The sequence below is a fragment of the Thalassophryne amazonica genome, chromosome 21 (assembly GCF_902500255.1).
Source record: "Thalassophryne amazonica chromosome 21, fThaAma1.1, whole genome shotgun sequence".
NCBI classification, from domain to species: domain Eukaryota; kingdom Metazoa; phylum Chordata; class Actinopteri; order Batrachoidiformes; family Batrachoididae; genus Thalassophryne; species Thalassophryne amazonica.
Genome location: NC_047123.1, coordinates 23182710 through 23202662, shown reverse-complemented (window position 1 = coordinate 23202662; position 19953 = coordinate 23182710). Strand labels below are relative to the sequence as shown.

General features: G+C 40.8%; 1 protein-coding gene and 1 long non-coding RNA gene across 2 annotated transcripts in view; one reads left to right on the top strand and one right to left on the bottom strand.

Annotated features, from left to right (window-relative positions):
- syne1a (spectrin repeat containing, nuclear envelope 1a) overlaps nucleotides 1-19953 on the bottom strand; it is a 218844-nt gene that overhangs the window by 176254 nt on the left and 22637 nt on the right. Inside the window, 19 exon segments of the mRNA XM_034162578.1 lie at nucleotides 2970-3134; nucleotides 3378-3536; nucleotides 4707-4883; nucleotides 4998-5141; nucleotides 5230-5382; nucleotides 6667-6858; nucleotides 7277-7485; nucleotides 8221-8317; nucleotides 8494-8662; nucleotides 8802-8914; nucleotides 9032-9196; nucleotides 10664-10801; nucleotides 11261-11368; nucleotides 15686-15724; nucleotides 16804-16916; nucleotides 18067-18263; nucleotides 18352-18533; nucleotides 19326-19418; nucleotides 19701-19721. Of these exon segments, the coding sequence (XP_034018469.1) occupies nucleotides 2970-3134; nucleotides 3378-3536; nucleotides 4707-4883; nucleotides 4998-5141; nucleotides 5230-5382; nucleotides 6667-6858; nucleotides 7277-7485; nucleotides 8221-8317; nucleotides 8494-8662; nucleotides 8802-8914; nucleotides 9032-9196; nucleotides 10664-10801; nucleotides 11261-11368; nucleotides 15686-15724; nucleotides 16804-16916; nucleotides 18067-18263; nucleotides 18352-18533; nucleotides 19326-19418; nucleotides 19701-19721 (2634 nt within the window).
- LOC117503365 lies at nucleotides 341-19803 on the top strand. Its single transcript, XR_004558550.1, has 4 exons — nucleotides 341-514; nucleotides 5710-5717; nucleotides 11178-11181; nucleotides 19793-19803. It is a non-coding gene; the product is annotated as an uncharacterized LOC117503365 (long non-coding RNA).

Here is a 19953-nt window from a genome sequence, read left to right as displayed (position 1 = left end):
TTTCTTGATTTCATATTTAACTGTTGACAGCACTGTAACAGTAAAACTTGCAATTTCTAACCTACATTGTTTATAAATGTAACTATTAAATTCTTTCTAACATTTTTCTAACATTTACATTCTCTCTAAACATTTTAGTTATTAAAATTAGTATTATTATAAGTAGTATTAGTAGTTATAGTTAAAAAAAAAGGCTTCAAAACTGGACCTTTAATCTAGGGGTGTTGTGTGTGTGTGTGTGTGTGTGTGTGGGGCGCATCCCTGCCCCGCCCCACGCCCCCTTTCCGTCTGGATTCGCCCCTGCTTTGGCATTTTGACACAAAGAATGGATAACGTTTATTTATGGGTGGGTGGTGGTGCATGGCCGTTCTTAGTTGGTGGAGCAATTTGTCTGGTTAATTCCGATAACGAACGAGACTCCGGCATGCTAACTAGTTACGCTGCCCCGTGCGGTCGGCGTCAACTTCTTAGAGGGACAAGTGGCGTTCAGCCACACGAGATTGAGCAATAACAAGTCTGTGATGCCCTTAGATGTCCGGGGCTGCACGCGCCACACTGATCAGATCAGTGTGTGCCTACCCTTCGCCAAGAGGCGCGGGTAACCCGATGAACCCCACTCGTGATGGGGATTGGGGATTGCAATTATTTCCCATGAACGAGGAATTCCCAGTAAGCGTGGGTCATAAGCTCGCGTTAATTAAGTCCCTGCCTTTTGTACACACCACCCGTTGCTACTACAGATTGGATGGTTTAGTGAGGTCCTCGGATCGGCCCCGCCGGGGTCGGAACACGGCCCTGGCGGAATGCCGAGAAGACGATCAAACTTGACTATCTAGAGGAAGTAAAAGTCGTAACAAGTCGTTTATTTATTTCCCTGAGCCTGGTTCTGCTGGAGGTTTCTTCCTGTTAAAAGGGAGTTTTCCTACCCACTGTCGCCAACTGCTTGGTCATAGGGGGTCGTTTTGACCATTGGGGTTTTTCTGTAATTATTGTATGGCTTTTGGCTTACAATATAAAGTGCCTTGGGGCAACTGTTTGTTGTGATTTGGCGCTATATAAATAAAATTGATTTGATTTGATTTATGCAGAAAACATGACCAGATTTACAGGTCATCATGTTTTATCGTGTTTTTACATCATGTCATCCTCAGAGAGTTTAGGTGCATTTCAGTGGAAAAAAGTGTTAGTTGTTGTCGCGTCGTGGTGGATCAGCTGTTTTTAGCAAGGAGAAATGGAGCGGCTCAGCTCAGAGTACTAAATAAAGGGGGGAAAAGCATAAAAATGCTTTTTTAACGCTCAGTGCAGGTGTGCTGTTGTCACTGCGTGTTGAGAGGACAAGTCGTAGCTGCTGCAGAAAAACGCGGATGAAAAGCTCGCAGATCGCTTGAAGTGTGCAGTTCAGTCGACACCCCGACCCCCCTGCCCACGGACCAAGTTTAATGCTGTGATCGACCTACAATGCAAAAATAATAGTAATGCGCAGTGACTTTCAGAAGTAACTTTAATCTGATTACTGATTTGGAAAGATTAATGCGTTAGATTACTCATTACTGAAAAAAGTGGTCAGATTAGAGTAACGCATTACCAGCATCACTGGTAGCAAGTATAATCCAAACTTGGGAAGAGCTATGAGATTTTCAACATTATAGCTTCAGATGGTATTGTAATTTGCCAACTCTAATTCTTATATTTTACTGTTTTACAAGGAAGCATGGCCAACGGCCCTAGAATAGCAAGATTTACAGCTGCACAAGCATTGAGACTGATTCTTGATGCCCAGAGTGAGGATGAAAAGGATGATGGACAGATATATTAGAGAGTGAAATAAATATGAATAACTATCAAACAATCATTTATATAAAAGTATTCCAATATAAAGTCAATGGAGCCATAAATAACCCCACTATGTCATATTAGTGACCAAGCTGAAATAGTTAAAGGCAGTGGCAATTGCCACTGATTGGTTGTATTTTTGATGTGCCCACCGCATACACATGAATAATGGGCAGGCTTAATCCAGCACCTGGTCTTTGCGAAAATCTAGTTAATTAAGAACTGCAATTTATCATGTAAACACACCCCAAAATCATTTGCACCAAGTGTTAAGTGCCAGCCATCAAGAAAGGGTCATGAAGTTAAATACATTTTTAGTTCCATATTCAGTGGGCAATAACAACATCTAGCCTATGACTCATCACCAACTCATTGGGTCCTTTGAGTCTTCTCTATGCAAAATTGGTTGATAGTCTGGTGATCGATATGATCTGTCTTCCCCCCAATGAAGTCCATTGTTGAGTTTGTTGAGCAAATTCCTTCGACTTCCACACTTTGGCCTTTCTACCACTTTGATCAAAGTTATTATTGGCGTCATCGGATGTTGTGGCTCATCTCTGTACTTTGTTTTTCTAATTCCAATATGGTTTTTTGATTGTTATTGCACTCTCAACACTCTCAACCACATCACACAATATCCAGGGAGAAGCACCAGCACCATCATTGTGTCAGGGCCCATACAGGACTTATTTCTTCTTGTTAATCAATCTGCAGTCTACATGGGTGATACCCAACATTAAACATTCAGAGAAAACACATCAAACATGTTCCACTATTTTTGACCACTCAAAAATTGTGGTGGTGTCATAAAAAGGTACTATGTTCTCTGTTGTTTGGTACATCTACATATAAATAGAAGGAAACAAAAGCTTACAGTTCAAACTGTCTTCTCATATACATTTTTTTATGTCAAGCCCAAATGTAAAAAGTAACTGCTCTCGTTGTTCTAGTACTTTTAGAGGGGCCTGTATTCTCACCTAAAAGATGCTTTAATACAATGTTCTATTTTGCAGTTATAGTCAAAAATTGGACATTTTCTTGGGCGTCAGCTTGGCTGCTTTATGACACTAAAGTGTACATTAAAGTGACAACATTTGCTAAAAATAAGCTCAACCTATCATAGATTTTTACCTTACCGTGTGTTTTTTCAGTAATGTTTCAGCATCTCCGGTCTCTTTCAAGCAGCCCTGAGCTTTCTTCAGGACTCTCTCCAGGTCTTGATGCGATTCCTCAAACCTCCTCCTTAGGCAGTTGTTGGCTTCTTCCCATCTTCTCCACTCTCCAACCTCCTTTTGCAAAGCCTGGCAGGAGAGATGGTAAGCAGAGTGGATTATAATTACTCTCATCAGCCACGTAGAACAATTACATTATTTACCTTACACCAAGCAAATGAGCACTGAGACCCACGAGTAATTCAAATCTACACTGTTTACTCTTGGGTGCGCTTGTAATCTCATGAATAAAAATCGGTGCTGAGGCCGATACACTGTGCGGCATGTGCATATCTACAGGTATAATGTCCTGTATGTATACTGAATACTAACCTGTGCTGAGCTTTTGATTTCAGCCACTCTTTTTTGCAGCAGAGTGAGATCGAAGTTTTTGAGCACTTTAGTGGCAGAGAGCGCCCTCTGTATGGTGTGATGGTTTCTCTCAATCACAGACAGACAGCGTTTACAGCTTTGCTGCTGGTTCAGTAAATCCTGAAGACATTGTCAAAACAGCACAATATCAAATAAAACATGGACAATGAGCCATTTTACTTGTGAGCAAGAAAATGTCTACATGCACAATCAGAGAATTGTGGAACATTGAGTAAGTTCAACATGAAACAATTGTCAAATTTTGGCCTCAATTTCTGTCCCAATTTCAAAATCGAGGAAACGGCCAGATTTTTTTAAATATAGTAGGCAAAATTTGTATTTCCTACAATTTTATGTCTAATGACGTACTGTTAGAGTGTACTGCTGAATACACCCAAGTACGTACAATCACATAACATGTTTTGGGCATGTACAAATGGCTACTTCCGTGTTTTCCCCCCACCCTTTCCCAAATTGCTAAAACATCTCTGTTAACATCTCAAAACTGTCTTCTGTTGAAGAGTGCAACATGTTTTAAATGGTTTTCATGTTGCAGAGGAGGATCAGGCGGAGGCTTCTTCTCAAAGAATGGAAGGTCCCAATTACTGCATATTGTATCCATTCATTCACTCTCACCTCTCTTTATTTAACATTACTCCTACGTGGATCACGATTTATCCCAATGTCATGAATTTTGTAAATGTCTTCAAAACCTTCCTCATTGCTCACAATGTTCTGCAACACAACTTAGAGACCACCAATTACACCCGAATGGGCAGGGATTGTTTATTGCACCAAAAACATAGACAACAGGAAATCAAAAATTTGCAATGGAAGACACTGCCCTAAGACGAGCCAGACAAAACAAAAAAGTGAAAAATACCATGAATGGTTGTAATCATGAACTTTGTTTTGACTTACGGTAAGTCACCTATATTTGAGTAAATTGAGGGGAGGTGATGGTCTAGTGGTTAAGTGTTGGGCTGGAGACCAGAGGATCATCAGTTCAAATCCCAGCCTGACTGGAAAATCACTAAGGACCCTTGGGCAAGGTCCTTAATTCCCTAGTTGCTCCCGGTGTGTAGTGGGCGCCTTGTATGGCAGCAGCCTCACATCGGGGTGAATGTGAGGCATTACTGTAAAGTGCTTTGAGCGTCTGATGCAGATGGAAAAGCAGCATTTACCATTTAAATGAGAAACATGCCGGCTGCTCATCTCAATTGAACTCAATCATGTCTTGTACCTGTCAATTAACCGGCCAGTAAACTTTGCCTCATCTTCATTTCTTACCTGCCATTTATGTTGTTGCTGGGCATGGACCAGTGTGTCGTGGTCTCTGGCAGAAGAGGTGATACGATTGGCCCTCTCCATAGCTTGAAAGAAAACACTGAAATGCTTCTCCATTTCCTCCAACAGGGGCAGAAGGACATGACACTCCGTTGTTACAGACGGGCAACGTTCTCTCACCTAGAAATAAATACACCTGTCTATTATAAATGACTTGAATTTAGACAAAGAAAGTCAGATTTAAGAGAAAAAGGCTGGTAAAGTGCTCACATTTTGCCCATCACAGATTCCTACCTTACTCAGTTGACTTTTTGCTGCTGCCATATTTGACACGACCCTGGAAGCCTCATCCTGAGGTGCGTCTTTAGGAAGGAGCTGAGCACTGCGGGCAGCTAACTTGTACTGTGTCTCCATGGCAGCAACCTTTTGCTTGGTATTCTGAGATAAAACATGCAGGAAAAAGGTCATCTTGTACTTAAATTTAAGACAATATCAATTTTTAAGCATGGAGAGTTCCTTTCCTCACCTCCACTTCCTGCAGAAAACTTCTAACACTGAGGAAAGACACCTGAACTGGTGCACTGAGGTTGGCATCTGCTGCATCTAATAAGTCTTTTAGAGCTGTGAAGGTTTTCATGTGGTCCTTTTTCCAATTCTGTACTTCATCTGCACTGGCAAACTGTAAAACAAAAGAATCTTAGCGGTACATTTCTGAAACTCAGGTCAGAAAGTGTCCATCCATCCATTTTTTATACCCGATTACTCCAATCAAGGGTTCATGGGTTGCTGGAGCCCATCCCAGCAGTCATAGGGCATGAGGCAGGGTACAGGGTATGCCAGTCCATTGCAGGACCACATACAGACAGACAAACACATTCACATCCACACGCACACTTACAGATAATTTAAAGTTTCCAGTGTACCTAACCTGCATGTCTTTGGCTGTGGGAGGAAGCCAGAGCACCCAGAGGGAACCCACACAAACATGGGGAGAACATGCAGAAAGGATGGGAAGTGATCCCACAACCTTCTTGCTGTGAAGCCTCAGTGGTAACTCAGAAAGTAAAATAAGCAAAATAATAATAATAATCCCATATTGTTTTTCTTAAACTGAAAAAGGAAAGAAGATATATGCAACTGTGACTTTACTGCTTCTTATCCCATATGTGGGAATTTTTGTATTTTGCTGGCTTAACTGGCTAAGTCCTATATACAACCCCATTTCCAATGTCACTGCGACGTTGTGTAAAGTGTAACTAAAAACAGAATACAATGATTTGCAAATCCTCTTCAACCTATATTCAACTGAATACACCAGAAAGACAAGATATTTAATGTTCAAACTGATCAACTTTATTGTTTTTGTGCAAATATTTTCTCATTTTGAAATGGTTGCCTGCAACACATTTCAAAAAAGCTGGGACAGTGGTAACAAAAGACTGGGAAAGTTGATGAATGCTCAAAGAACACCTGTTTGGAATATTCTACGGGTGACAAGGTTAATTGGAAACAGGTGAGTGTCATGATTGGGTAAAAAAGGAGCATCCAGGCTCAGCCGTTCACAAGCAAAGACGGGGCGAGGATCACCACTTTGTGAACAACTGCATAAAAAAACAGTCCAGTTTAAGAACAATGTTTTATTGGAATTGGGGTTGTAGAACCGTTAGTGTCGGTGCTTATCTCCAGATTCTGCATTGTGTAGTGTAGTCTACGACGTCACCTGGATGTGACACCAAGCCAACGCAGGTTACTTCCCCAGTCAGCGCCAAGTACACACTTACAGCTGGGCAGACTGAGACAGTGAAGGTGAAGTGTCTTCTCGAAGGACACAGACAGGAAGCGTGACTGGAAATGGAACCCAAGTCTACATATTTTTAAACCCAACTCCTGTCCACTGACCTACCTGCTCAGCCCTACGAAACCTCAAATTCAAATTGTCACTTTACCCATCTGTGACTTTTACTTTGTCCAGATGTTGTTTGTTGCTTACTTGTGTGACTTTGACGAAGACCTCTCTCCACCGTCCATTCAAAAGGAGGAGCTGCCTCTTGAGATCGAGCGAAACGGCATCATCACACGTTTCAATGAGGAAATTCCCTGCCTCGTTCATTGCAGCGTGCTGTTCCAGCCAGTGGCCAAGATTCTTGAAAAACTCCTGGCAAAAGAGACAGTATGGTTAAAAAGAATAGAATCCAAAATAAGTCAAAAGAAATGAAGAAGGAAAATCTACAATAACTCGAGTAATTAGCTGTCCAGTTCTTTGTGGGGGTATAAACGTGAGAGTTGAGGTAACCATGGCAATGTGACAAATTAAATATCCTTAGTGGCTTGTTGTAAGTCAAGGAGATAATTTGATACTTGAGTGGAGAACACTAATAGGATTTCACTTAGACTAAATGTTTGAAATTGGGTTGACATATATTTGATTGGTACAACTCTGAGGCATTAACCTATCAAATAAATACAGATATGTCAGGAGTCTTCATCTGTACACCCACCCCCTTCCAAAGGAGGGAAAGAAGGGTATGTGTGTGTGTGTGTGGGGGGGAGCTAATTCATACTCAATTGCATACCTGCCCTTTGTTTTTTTCCACATGGCTCAGAACCGTCTCTGCGTCCTCCAACCAGGCTTGCAAGGCGGCTACAGAGGAACTGTACTTCTCCCAGTTGGACAGCACCTCCTCCAGCATGCTCCGTACACTCCGCACTTCCATGGACAGACTTCGCCACTGAGTCACCACTTCGCGCATGAATCTGCGCACTCCCATTTCTCCCTCATCCGCTGGAAGTGAGACGGCAACGGGCTTCAGCAAAAACGACCGCAATCCCAATGCCCCAAAATTATAACCTCAAATGCACAAACTAAACGACAGAGACATATAATCTTTGGCTGTACGTATCGTTTCATCTGAACAAACTGTGCACCACTCCACAGATGACAAACTACTACCAACAAATGTGGGACTACAATAAAACCAAAGACAAACCATTTTAAATGTGCATTAATCAGATTAAAGTCTCCCTCAAAGTGCACATAATTACTCTTATGCACTCTCCTAAATAATCTATCTAATTAATCAAAGTGCAGGGTATTGACCAGCAGGGTTTATGCAGTTCTCGCAGACTTCATTTGCAGGGTTGACCAATCAAGTCTCAGATGTTCTGATTTCTTTCTCTCTCGCTCTCATCTCTTTTTTTTTTTTTGCATAACCCTACAGCGGCACAACCCTGAAACTTAATGAAACCAACAAGCTAGCTCAGTTTGCGCCCAGAGACCTGCAGAAGTGGAACAGGCCCTAACTAGAAAATGGGGTTGTATTCCCCGCTGAGAGCGGGCGTGGAGAAACCTCATTTAGCTGTAGCCTGCAGACTCTCCCCATCTACCAAGCAGTGAATCCAGGCAGGGGAAGCCTGAGCTGCCATAAGAAAAAGCTTTTATTGGTTGTCAAGTCGTTGACAGGGGAAGCTCTTCAAAGATCAGTTAGGTAGAGTGGTCTTTGGTGTCTACGGATCTTACCTGAGCTGTCAGCATTGACATAGGCATCCGCAGAACTTTTCAGGGACCGGAACAATCCCTCGTAGTTTTCAAAAAAATGCTGTTTCTCCACAAATGACTGAAGAATAAAGGAGAAAACAGCAAAAATTCAAAGAACTGTTATCCAATAATTTCCAAAAAAGTTAAACAAAACAGTAGAATTTCTATCGAGGGTTCTTAGTTTTCCAGCTTTACAGTACATAGGATTAAAGCTCCATGAGGCTAATGAACAAAGAGAATCAAAGTTTAACTCACAACGTAGTTATGAAGCATCATTTCAACAGACTCTCGACTGCCGTATTTGACGATCCAGGATTTCAGCTTGGCCTCAGCTAAAGTGAGGAAGCCCTGCATATGGTTCTTGTTCTCCAGGAATTCCAACTTTGCCAGATGGATGCTGGAAGATGTAGAGACAAAATTCATCCTAAAAACAGAGATTCAACGTGACATCAGCTCGACAGTACTCGAAGAACATTTCGATCTCTCTTAAATGCAGAATGTGATTTTTAAAAAGTGGACATTGTGACATCTTGTGACATCTTCAAGGGGAGTATTCCTACTACCTCTCAGCCATGTCTTGGAGCTGGTCTAAGGGAACAGGAACTCCGTCAACACTTCTGTCCTTGTAGATTATCTGAAAAAGCTGCTGGTGAGTGTGGAGGCTTTTCAACACATTCTAATAATAATAATAATAAAAAAAACCCTCACACATCAACTCAATTTTAATAATAAAAATATTTATCCAGCTCTACTTCCCCCTCCCCTTCTGATTTGCATATGGCTCCACGCTAACCTTGTGCTGTTCTAGGGCTCTGTGGACAGTCGTCGCCGTTTTGTCGTGCACCTGTTGACTGATGATGTCATGATGCAGGGCGCCTTCGGCCTCATGTAGCCACGCCCCCACCACATCCAGAGGACCGGGCAGAGATCTGTCCAGCTGCAGTTGCAAGTCCAGGAGCTGCGCCATTAAAAAGGAAAAAGAACCATGAGGAGATTTGGAACTGCTGATCTACAGTATCCTCCAAAGGTACTGGGCCACTTCATATTTCACATATTTTAATCTATTTATGCCATTTCAAATACAAAAAGTAAATCAAGCTTCTCAATATAAAAATGTCTAAAATTATCTTCCTTAAACTCAAACTGAAAGCAAATCTCTACAACTTGAAATTAATTAATTAAAAATATAAAAGCCAAGATGATGGGTTGCATAAGTAATGGAACACTTTGGTATAATACCTGTAAATAATCACTTTTACTGCCAGTTTTCTTCAGACAAGTCAGGGGATGGATACATGAACATTTCCAAGTCACTGAATATGTCTTGGACTTTATTTCTATCAGTTATGAAGAAATACAAACAGTATGGCACTCTACGGTAAATCTGTGTGGCGTAGACAGTTCTCAAAAACTGAGTGACTGTGCAAGAAGGAGAAGAGTGAGGAAAGCCACCAAGACACTCAGACAACCCAGAACAAGTTATAGGCTTTTATGGCTGTGATTGGAGAAATTGTGCATAGTGCATATATTGCCTTTTGTATCCCCAGTTATACAGCTTCATGATGGTATAGAGGAGGATGTTCTTGACAATTTGCCAGAAGGTACATCTGAGGTGCAAGCCTAGATTTGATGTTTTAGTGAAAGAAAATCCTCCTCTAAACCACTAAAAACTGATTATTTAGAGGTATTATACCAAAGTGGCCCTTTACTTATGCAACCCATCATCTTGGCTTTTGCATTTTTAATTAATTTATATCAGGTTGTAGAGATTTGTTTCAAGTTTGAGTTTGAGGAAGATAATTTTTGAAATTTTTATACTGAGAAGTCTGATTTACTTTTTGTACTTGAAATGGCAAAAATAAATTTAAATATGTGAAATATCAAGCAGCCTGATACTTTTTTTGGGGGGGGGAAAGACACTGAATCTGCCTTTAGAACCTGAAGGAAAGCGCAAATCTGACAAAATTATCTTACAAAAATGTTTACAAAACTGCAACTCACAAACCGTAAATGAACAGATTACAAAAGTGGACTGTCTCAGGGAAATTAAGAAATGATATGAATATGATGGCAATGATTATGAGGTCACAAAGAGACAAACTATCAACAGAGTAAGTCTCGGTGCAGGGACAAATTCCCCTTTCTGAAGGACGAGTCTACAATGTTGGACGTACAATCTGACAATCATTGCATGGCATGGAATTTTTTTTTTAAGATTACTTCAATGTCAAGATGTGGAATGTGTCCTTGGTGCAAAGCACAAGCTGAACAAAATGCATGGCATTCCCTGTTGATCTCTTCTACGATCACCGTTCACTCAGTAAGCTAAAATATGGGATATTTTGCAGAGGACTACATTGCCAATTATGCAGTCATAACCAACTTGTCATTACTATGATACGTCGATGCCGCCTGTGCGTCTCACCCTATTAGACACCCTTTCCCAGGACTGTTTGACGAGGGCCTGATCAACGGTCAGCATCCCTTCTTTCTGAGTGGACTGCAGTGCTCCCTCCACCTGCTTCCTCCTCATCTCCAACTGTATGTGCAGACTCTTGAACAACTAGAACAAGGAACAAAATACGATATCAAACTGGAAATCGAAATCTAACTTTTATGATCCACAGCTTGTGGACATTTAACTAAAAAAAAATGTTCTAATTATAGTATCTAGAGGTAAGAACAAGTGAACTGTCAGGAGATGCACCCACTTCCTTCTTTTAATAACTGCTGATAATTCCTTTTGTGTGCTACTCTTCTTTTGAGCAACACATTCTCACATTTTGTTTTTTAAATGTGAAAATAAAGCAGGAATATCCTACATGCTGCTGAGTGTAGAAATCATCCTGAAGCTTTGTGGAATAAAGCAGATTGTATGAAAATATGACGGCTGCTGTCTGATCCCCACAATGTAATGCCACAGATTATGCCAATAATAGGAGCGTCTGTGCCTTGTGTGCCCAGTTTAAACTGTGTGCCCGTGTGTGCACTCCCCGCCGCCCACACACACACACACACTAACCTGGTACTTATGAGTGACATCGCCCTCAGCCTCTTGGGCCTGTAATATGTCCCTTTCCAGCTGGTCGAGCCACATTTTGAGCTCCCTCAGGCTCTTTCGTTGCTCTCTCTAAGAGGCCGGGATAGCGGGATTGGGGCGGGGGGGTGTAATGGAAAGATAGACATGGATGTAAGGAAGTGCAAAAAAGTGGAAATGGAAATAAAGAAAAGCAGTGCAAATGATATAAAATATAGAAAGGACGAAGCGGGGAAAAAGAGAAAACAGTGGCTGCATGATTAAATGTGCTTAATCCTCTGCACCTCCCTGCAGGACAAAACGTCAAAGTCCCACACAGCTGCCAAAAAAACACTCATCTTAAACAGGCTACTTTGTTGAAGACCCCCTACTAATGTCTCATCGATGGCTTTTAAGTAACCATGACGATAATATGATGATGCTGGTGAGATGGTTCAGTCTCAGGCTGGTCATTTAAGCCTCTAACTTTACTCTTAATGACAGGATGAGAGATTAGATGCAATCACACTAATTCTAAATGGTGGCTATTGTCACTCAGCTTGCCCCCCTCCCCAACACACACACACACACAAGCCAACCACCATGATTTATGTAAATCGCTTTACCTTAATGTTTTAATCACTATTTATCCTTTTAACAGCAAAATTTAAGATTTCACTGAACATACAACTGACATTCATTCGCTCAGTGAAAAAGAATTAGCACTGAACACGTTTTGACAAACTCCCCACATATACAGAACTATGACTTGACTCAGAGTAATAACAAGAAATGGACCACTTTTCTATTGCGCTTTTACATGCGATTCAGACATGGCAAGTGCTTTACAATGATGCCTCACATTCGCACACACACACTGCAATGTAAGGTACTCAACTGCTCAACTGTGATTTTTTTTTTGTCTGATGGGAATTGAACAGAGGATCCTCTGGTCACAAGGAAATTTAGAATTCAAATTTTATTAGAACTTGGGTGCTTGTGGGAGGGGGGTTAAGATGTACTAGGGCGGTAACTAATTATGCAAAGTTGCTATAATGATTTTAACCAAAAGTGCAGGAAATTAAAATAAGAAAGAGTTGTGTATAATTGTCTTTATTATTTGGCACATTTAGTTGATGTCATATTTTACAACTGGCAATGTTGAGATATTTCCTTTGTTCAGTGCTTGTCTGGTTACCAGGAACTGATTAATGGTGAAATCAACATCCATTGTTCCCTGTTGTTTGCTAATATCCCTATTTTCTCCAACAATCTTAGTCTTGTCAACTTTCTGCTTGTGTGGCGTTCATCCTTGACCCAAAATACATAAACATACCAAACGGCAAATGTCAGCTCTCCCGAGTTTCTCTGTGACTGAAGTTACACACACGCACACACGTGCACAGAGGCCACTTGGCTTTTAATATACAGTGAGGAAAATAAGTATTTGAACACCCTGTGATTTTGCAAGTTCTCCCACTTAGAAATCATGGAGGGGTCTGAAATTTTCATCTTAGGTGCATGTCCACTGTGAGAGACATAATCTAAAAAAGAAATCTGGAAATCACAATGTATGATTTTTTAATAATTTATTTGTATGTTACTGCGGCAAATAAGTATTTGAACCCCTACCAACCAGCAAGAATTCTGGCTCTCACAGACCTGTTAATTTTTCTTTAAGAAGCCCTCTTATTCTGCACTCTTTACCTGTATCAACTGCACCTGTTTGAACTTGTTACCTGTAGAAAAGGCACCTGTTCACACACTCAATCAATCACACTCCAACCTGTCCACCATAGCCAAGACTAAGGACACCAGGGACAAAACAGGAGACCTGCACAAGGCTGGGATGGACTACAGGACAACAGGCAAGCAGCTTGGTGAGAAGACAACAACTGTTATGATTATTTATTAGAAAGTGGAAGAAACACAAGATGACTGTCAGTCTCCCTCGGTCTGGGATTCCATGCAAGATCTCACTTTGTGGGGTAAAGATGATTCTGAGAAAGCTCAGAACTACACAGGCGGACCTGGTCAATGACCTGAAGAGAGCTGGGACCACAGTCACAAAGATTACATTAGTAACACATGATGCTGTCATGGTTTAAAATCCTGCAGGGCAGCAAGATGCCCCTGCTCAAGCCAGCACATGTCCAGGCCCGTTTGAAGTTCACCAGTGACCATCTGGATGATCCAGAGCCGGCATGGGAGAAGGTCATGGGGTCAGATGAGACCAGAATAGACCTTTTTGGAATCAACTCCACTTACTATGTTTAGAGGATGAGAACAACCCCAAGAAAACCATCCCAACCGTGAAGCATGGGGGTGGAAACATCATACTCTGGGGGGTGCTCTTCTGCAAAGGGGACAGGACGACTGCACCGTATTAAAAGGAGGATGGATGGGGTCATGTATTGCAAGATTTTGGCAAACAACCTCCTTCCCTCAGTAAGAGCATTGAAGATGGGTCATGGCTGGGTCTTCCAGCATGACAATGACCCTAAACACACAGCCCCAACTAAGGAGGGGCTCCGTAAGAAGCATTTCAAGGTCCTGGAGTGGCCTGGCCAGTCTCCAGACCTGAACTCAATAGAAAATCTTTGGAGGGAGCTGAAACTCCAAACCTGAAAGATCTAGAGAAGATCTGTATGGAGGAGTGGACCAAAATCCCTGCTACAGTGTGTGCAAACCTGGTGAAAAACTACAGGAAATGTTTGACCTCTGTAATTGCAAACAAAGGCTACTGTACCAAATATTAACACTGATTTTCATAGGTGTTCAAATACTTTTTTTTGCAGCAGTAACATACAAATAGTAAGTCCCTTCGGCTGCTCCACTGTTTGCACTCAGGGTCGCCACAGCAAATCCAAGATGAATCTGCATGTTGAATTGGCACAGGTTTTACGCCGGATGCCCTTCCTGATGCAACTCCATATTACATGGAGAAATGAGGCAGGGGTGGGATTAGAACCCGGAACCTTCTGCACTGAAACCAAGCGCATTAACCACTTGGCCACCACCCCTGCAGCAGTTTCTATTTTATATTATTATATTATTTTTATTTTATATTTATTTTTTTATTTAAAAAAATCATACATTGTGATTTCCAGATTTTTTGTTTTTTTTTTAGATTATGTCTCTCACAGTGGACATGCATCTAAGATGAAAATTTCAGACCCCTCCATGATTTCTAAGTGGGAGAACTTGCAAAATCGCAATCCTTACTGTATAGACACTGCATGCTGCAGAATGCAGCTTGCAGCATTCCCAGGTTTGAACCCCAACTGGGGCATAAATAACCATTCCATGTTTGTGTTTCAAAGGGTGTAGGATGATGTAAAAAACTTGCATATCCAGTCCTACCCTCTGTTTATTACCAATCAAATATGGTATAAAGAAATATCCTTTGCATGAAAACAAAACATCTCACAAAACCGCATGGGTCGAGCCGTCATCTTGAAGCTCTAGAGTAGACTATCACCTCCCAAAATAATTGCATATCCTTGAGCCAATCAAATCTTTCCTGTATCAAGCATTAGTATGTTTGCTACAGAAGCAGGACAATGAAAATGGACAATTAAGACAATGAAAGAGTTTCTGTATAAATGTGTTCTTTCTTCCATCGATGTGCTATTGAAAGAAATTTAGAATGTTACTGAAAGAAAATCAAATTTTACAAAGAATTTTGTCTCTTTTATTCAAAAGCAGGTGTGTTAATGAAAAGAAACCTGAATTCTTTGCAGGTCTGAAGGTGATAATAATTACTGAATTATTATCAAGTTAACATGATGTTCTTGTCAAATGTTAATGGCAGTTACATACGAAAAACATTTTCGTTCTTTAATGCTCATCACTTAAATGCTTGTTAAGAATTTTTTCACCATAATTTTTTTTCATATTAAGGCTAAAGATTTTTGTCCAAGACTAGCAAAGGCAGTTGAGAACATCATCCCATACTCAGTCACGAAAAAACAAACAAACCCCAAAAACTACAGCTTTACAGCACATTGTAGCTCCCGAAATGTTAACCTTTAAAAAAAAATAAAAAAATCAAGATATTCACCGGCTCTCCAATAAATACGCCGTATCAGTACACACTGCCAATGCCAGAGGCTTTCATTGTCATGCTAATAGTAACATGACCCATGGTAACATTAATAAATGGTAATACCACATTTTATTATAAAAGACTTCCTTTCGTTATCATGGCTTAGAATCCCTGGGGCAGGAATGTCACAACAGGTGAGATAAAAAGCCAACATTAGCATACAGAATCTATTCTGACATTGAAAAACAATGTTTCATCTCATTTGTGAGCTGCACAGTTAACAGTGGTGCAGTAAAACAGAATACTGTAAGTTAATATGGAAACAACAATGTACAGGGGTACTAACTGCAGGAAACCCTGCCCCTGGAATCTGCATAACCTACCTCCAACATTTCCTCTATGTCACAAGGAGCGAGACCCGCCTGAAGACAGATGCCAAAGCGACAACCACGGAAAAGCAGTCATCGCACAATAAGACCAGACAGACAAGAGACAGATGAAAAGCAATAAGCAAGCAAGACGTTGATGCATTGCAAATGAAATAAGAATCAGCTGTAAACTACTTGCATTGACAACACCTTTGCCAACATTCAACACATTTTAGCTGAGTAAATCTAACAAGCAATTTTGTTTCTGCAACACTTTGAGATATATAGTTATTTACATTAATTATTAAGATCCTGTTGTCTTACGTACAATTTGTAGATGTTCAATAAAGCCCCTTCCTCATAAATCAGTCATAAACAATATTTATGTTTTAATGGCATCTACAGGATGGCGTGCGTGTGTACATACATGAGCTTTTGACAACAGTGCAAGTTAGCTTTGAGTTGGCTTTGAGTTAGCAGAAGTTAGCACTTGTAAATCAGAAGTTAGCGCTTGTCTTGTAAATCACTCCAGAGGTGATATCAGGTTACAAAACCAGCATTTTCAGTTTTAGATGTGTTTATTTTTAGATATATTTTTATTTTTTATATACTTTAGATGTGTTTATTTCTCGCTAGCTTTTACATAATATATGACAAAGAGGTTATATTTACACACAAACAAAACAGAGTTTGCAGCTAGCTAGAGCAGCCACTGACATCACAGTGCTGCTGTACTCTGAACCCCCCCCCCCCCCAAAAAAAAGAACAGAATGTAACTTTTTAACCTCTTAAAATAGGTCAAGGTCCAAGGTCTGTGTTCCAAGAATGTTCGCTATAAATTTTAAATTGCAGGCAGGTATAGTACTGGACTTATGCTGAGCACAGACAGATGGACAGATGGACAGACAGATGGATGGTCAGACACAAAGTCTTCGCAATACCTGATGACCACGTTTGATGGCCTCGGGTAAAAATGCAAAAGAAACCACATGCTAAATTCACTTCAATGACTTAAGCGGCAAAATGCCACCATTTCTGCAATGGCTGATGTTTGCTGTTACATCTGACAGTTGAAGGCAAAGATCAATTACGCAATTATGCACAAAATACAAAGTGGATGAACTGCATCCTACCTCTTCTTCACTTTGGACCTCTGAGCTGCTCGGCTTTCTGCTTGGATGAAGCTTCAGGAATTGGGCTACGTATGTCATAATCGATTTCTCATCAGGCTTGTCTACGTCTACATCTAAGCAAAGACACCAAATCAAGGAAATCAAACAAAATACAACTTATTTTTAATCTAGTCAAGTCATTTCGGCATTACTTGTGTTGCCATCTCAAAGAAGGAGAACAGCTGACTTAGCAGCTACATAAATAAATAAATAAACAAATAAATAAATAAAAGAAAACCCTCAGCACATCAGATGTGTGTCCAGGTTTTGGTTGGAGGTTCCACCGTGTCGCACGCTATAGCCTAATGGACCTTAATTATGCCGATGTCAAGCTTGATTTGCAAGAGTTCATTCTCAAGGGCAGGCGTGAAGAAGCACAGATGGTGTTTTTCCCAGTTTCACTGAGGTGTAAATCTGACAGTGAGATATACCCATATCGTACTGCTGCATTCAGAAAAACATCACTAATTAACATATTAAGAACTGGGATTTTCTGAAAAGCAACATGTTTGTGCAATACGTGGCACAAATGCTTTCAGGGAGCGTCCACTGAATATTGTAAATGAATGCAAGTACTGAAGTCCATAGCCTGCAGTGTTTTTAAGGTAAGCTAAAAACTGTTCAGTGTGTGCTTAACAGATAATTTGCTGTTATGGACTCTATCTTGCACACTATTGTGCACTTTAGTACAAATGCACGAGCTTCTTTTTCTGGCTGGAGTATGTGATTAGTATTGTCATGTGTTTTTGTATAAAAGATAGTGCTGTTATTCACATTAAAGACATCTAACTATTGCACTCCTTAAATTCTAGAAATGCAATGTGCTGGAATTGAGACCCAGTTTTTGCACTGTGGTGCAAATGAATTCTGGTGGTTGCTTTGCACCTGACCACATTTCATTTCGAGACCAAAAGGCCCACTGAGCAAAACTGGACCAGTGATTTATTTATAAGATGTGGGTGCTTTGCTGTGAAAACCATTTGGTGTTAGGTGGAAACTAGCAATAACATTTTTGATGCACTGTGTGCTGCTTTCCATCGGGTAAAATGGAGAGCCCTTAGACTGTTAGGTGATGCTGCTTTCTATGAAGGTTTATGTTCAGACACATTTACCAGCTCCACAAGAAGAGTAACTTTAAAATGTTGTTCAAATTAGACAAGCTGTCACTTCAGGCTTAATTTTATAATAAAGTTTGTCCTCTAATAATAGTATTTATTTTTTTACCTGCTGGTTCAAGAAGCTGTGGAATGCCCAACTCAGTCTCGGCCAATAAAAAGGCTTCTTGCAGATTTTCTCGGTTGGGTCTACTCCGTACGTGCTCCATCTTCACTAGGTCGGGCCGGAAAGCCTGAATAACTGAAAAGAATGCTAAACCTGTACGCCAGCTGGGGCCAAAGTCCTTCACTTCCATTCCCAGATTTCTACAAGGAACAGCACATCACCATACGGCAGCAGATTAATATATAATCCAGAGATAAGGAAAAAATATGGGAAAAGGAGGCTACATACTTAGTGATGGTCTGTTGGATCCATTTCAGTAAGGCTCTTTTGGCTCCACCCTGCACAGGTGGGAAGGGCTTCTTCCTTACAGGTGAGCTGGTGGTCTCAGTGCTGCTGGTGCAGCTTTCCAGAGAAGACGTGCTGCTGGATGAGGCCTCCAGTGCCAGCAAACTACTGGTCAGCTCCTCAATCTGGACCAAACAGGGAAGCAGGGACAATCAGAGTGTTGTTCAATGCATTGACTTCACCTTTAGAAAAAAAATTACTTTCAGATTTATATCTGCCAAAGATGGTTTACCAAGTCTGGTGTTTATTTGCTGGTTAGTTTGATTGCAACATTATTTCATCAAAGTATTTATTAACACCATTAAAAGTTTTGATCCAATAGGCAGAGGAAATCTTATTTATAAGATGTGAATATTTGATGCATTTTACACTTTAATAGTAGGCAGCTCTGTGGGATTGTAGTTGATCTGTCAATCTAAAGATTGGGGCATGACATCAGTTCTGGGTTTCAGGCTACCCTGTGTCCTTAGACAAGAGACTTCACCCATATTGGGTTTCAGGCTACCCTGTGTCCTTAGACAAGAGACTTCACCCATATTGTTCCAGCCATCTATAAATCAGTACCGACTTTGGTTGAGTAAGCAAGCTGTGATCAACCGGCGTCCAATCCAGTTGGTGTTGTTGACTCTCAACCACTTCAAGCTAAGGTATCTGAGGCTAAACACCAACCCAATGGGCCACAGGGCCTGTATGTCACCACCATCTGTTTTCTATTTCATACAAGGCTTTTACATCATTGCGACATCGAAATAACAAGAACATGACCAGATAAAATATCACATGGTACATTATTTTGATGACACAATAAGGTAATAGCCTTGTATGGAACCAAGAGTGGGTGGTGGCCCACTTTCCAATTTTAACAATAATAATATTTTATTAACAGTAACAATATAGATTAACTCAGGAAATAGTACCTGAAAATAAAGGATGATAGTCCACACCAAACCGAGTACAATTGATGGTCGTCCATCAGCAATGTCTGTGGCATTGATGTTGACCAGCTTGATCTGTGTCAAAACACAATATCCTGCATTGTAACCAAATGCAATAATTCCAGAATGCAATCAATTCCAGCTACTCCCCTAAAATCGCACCATAATCTCATACATGTGGATTAAATGCATATCCTTTTCTTCAATCTTGCAGTGCAGTTCTGTACATATATTTACACATAAAGAACAACATGCAGGTATAATCCTCGCTGAGACTCCTTTGAATTTTGAATTTATCCATTTCATTTTCTATACAGATGAGTGCATGAACATTTGCAGCAGTTAATGAATACTGACCGGAGATCCTCTGTAGGCAGACTGGACGGTAGATAAGAAGAGAAGAAAAGAGACACAGAGAAAGAGCGAGGCGGCATTTAAAAGTAGTCGAGACATGTCTGAATAAAGAAGAGCGTCTCATTGACTGTGGACGCTGCAGCAGCACTGATGTGAGATAACTCGAATGGTCGACATGGAGGAGACATGTATCAACTCTACACAGGCTACAGGGATTAAATCCTGCAGAGATGGACAGAGCGAGGGAGGAAGAGTA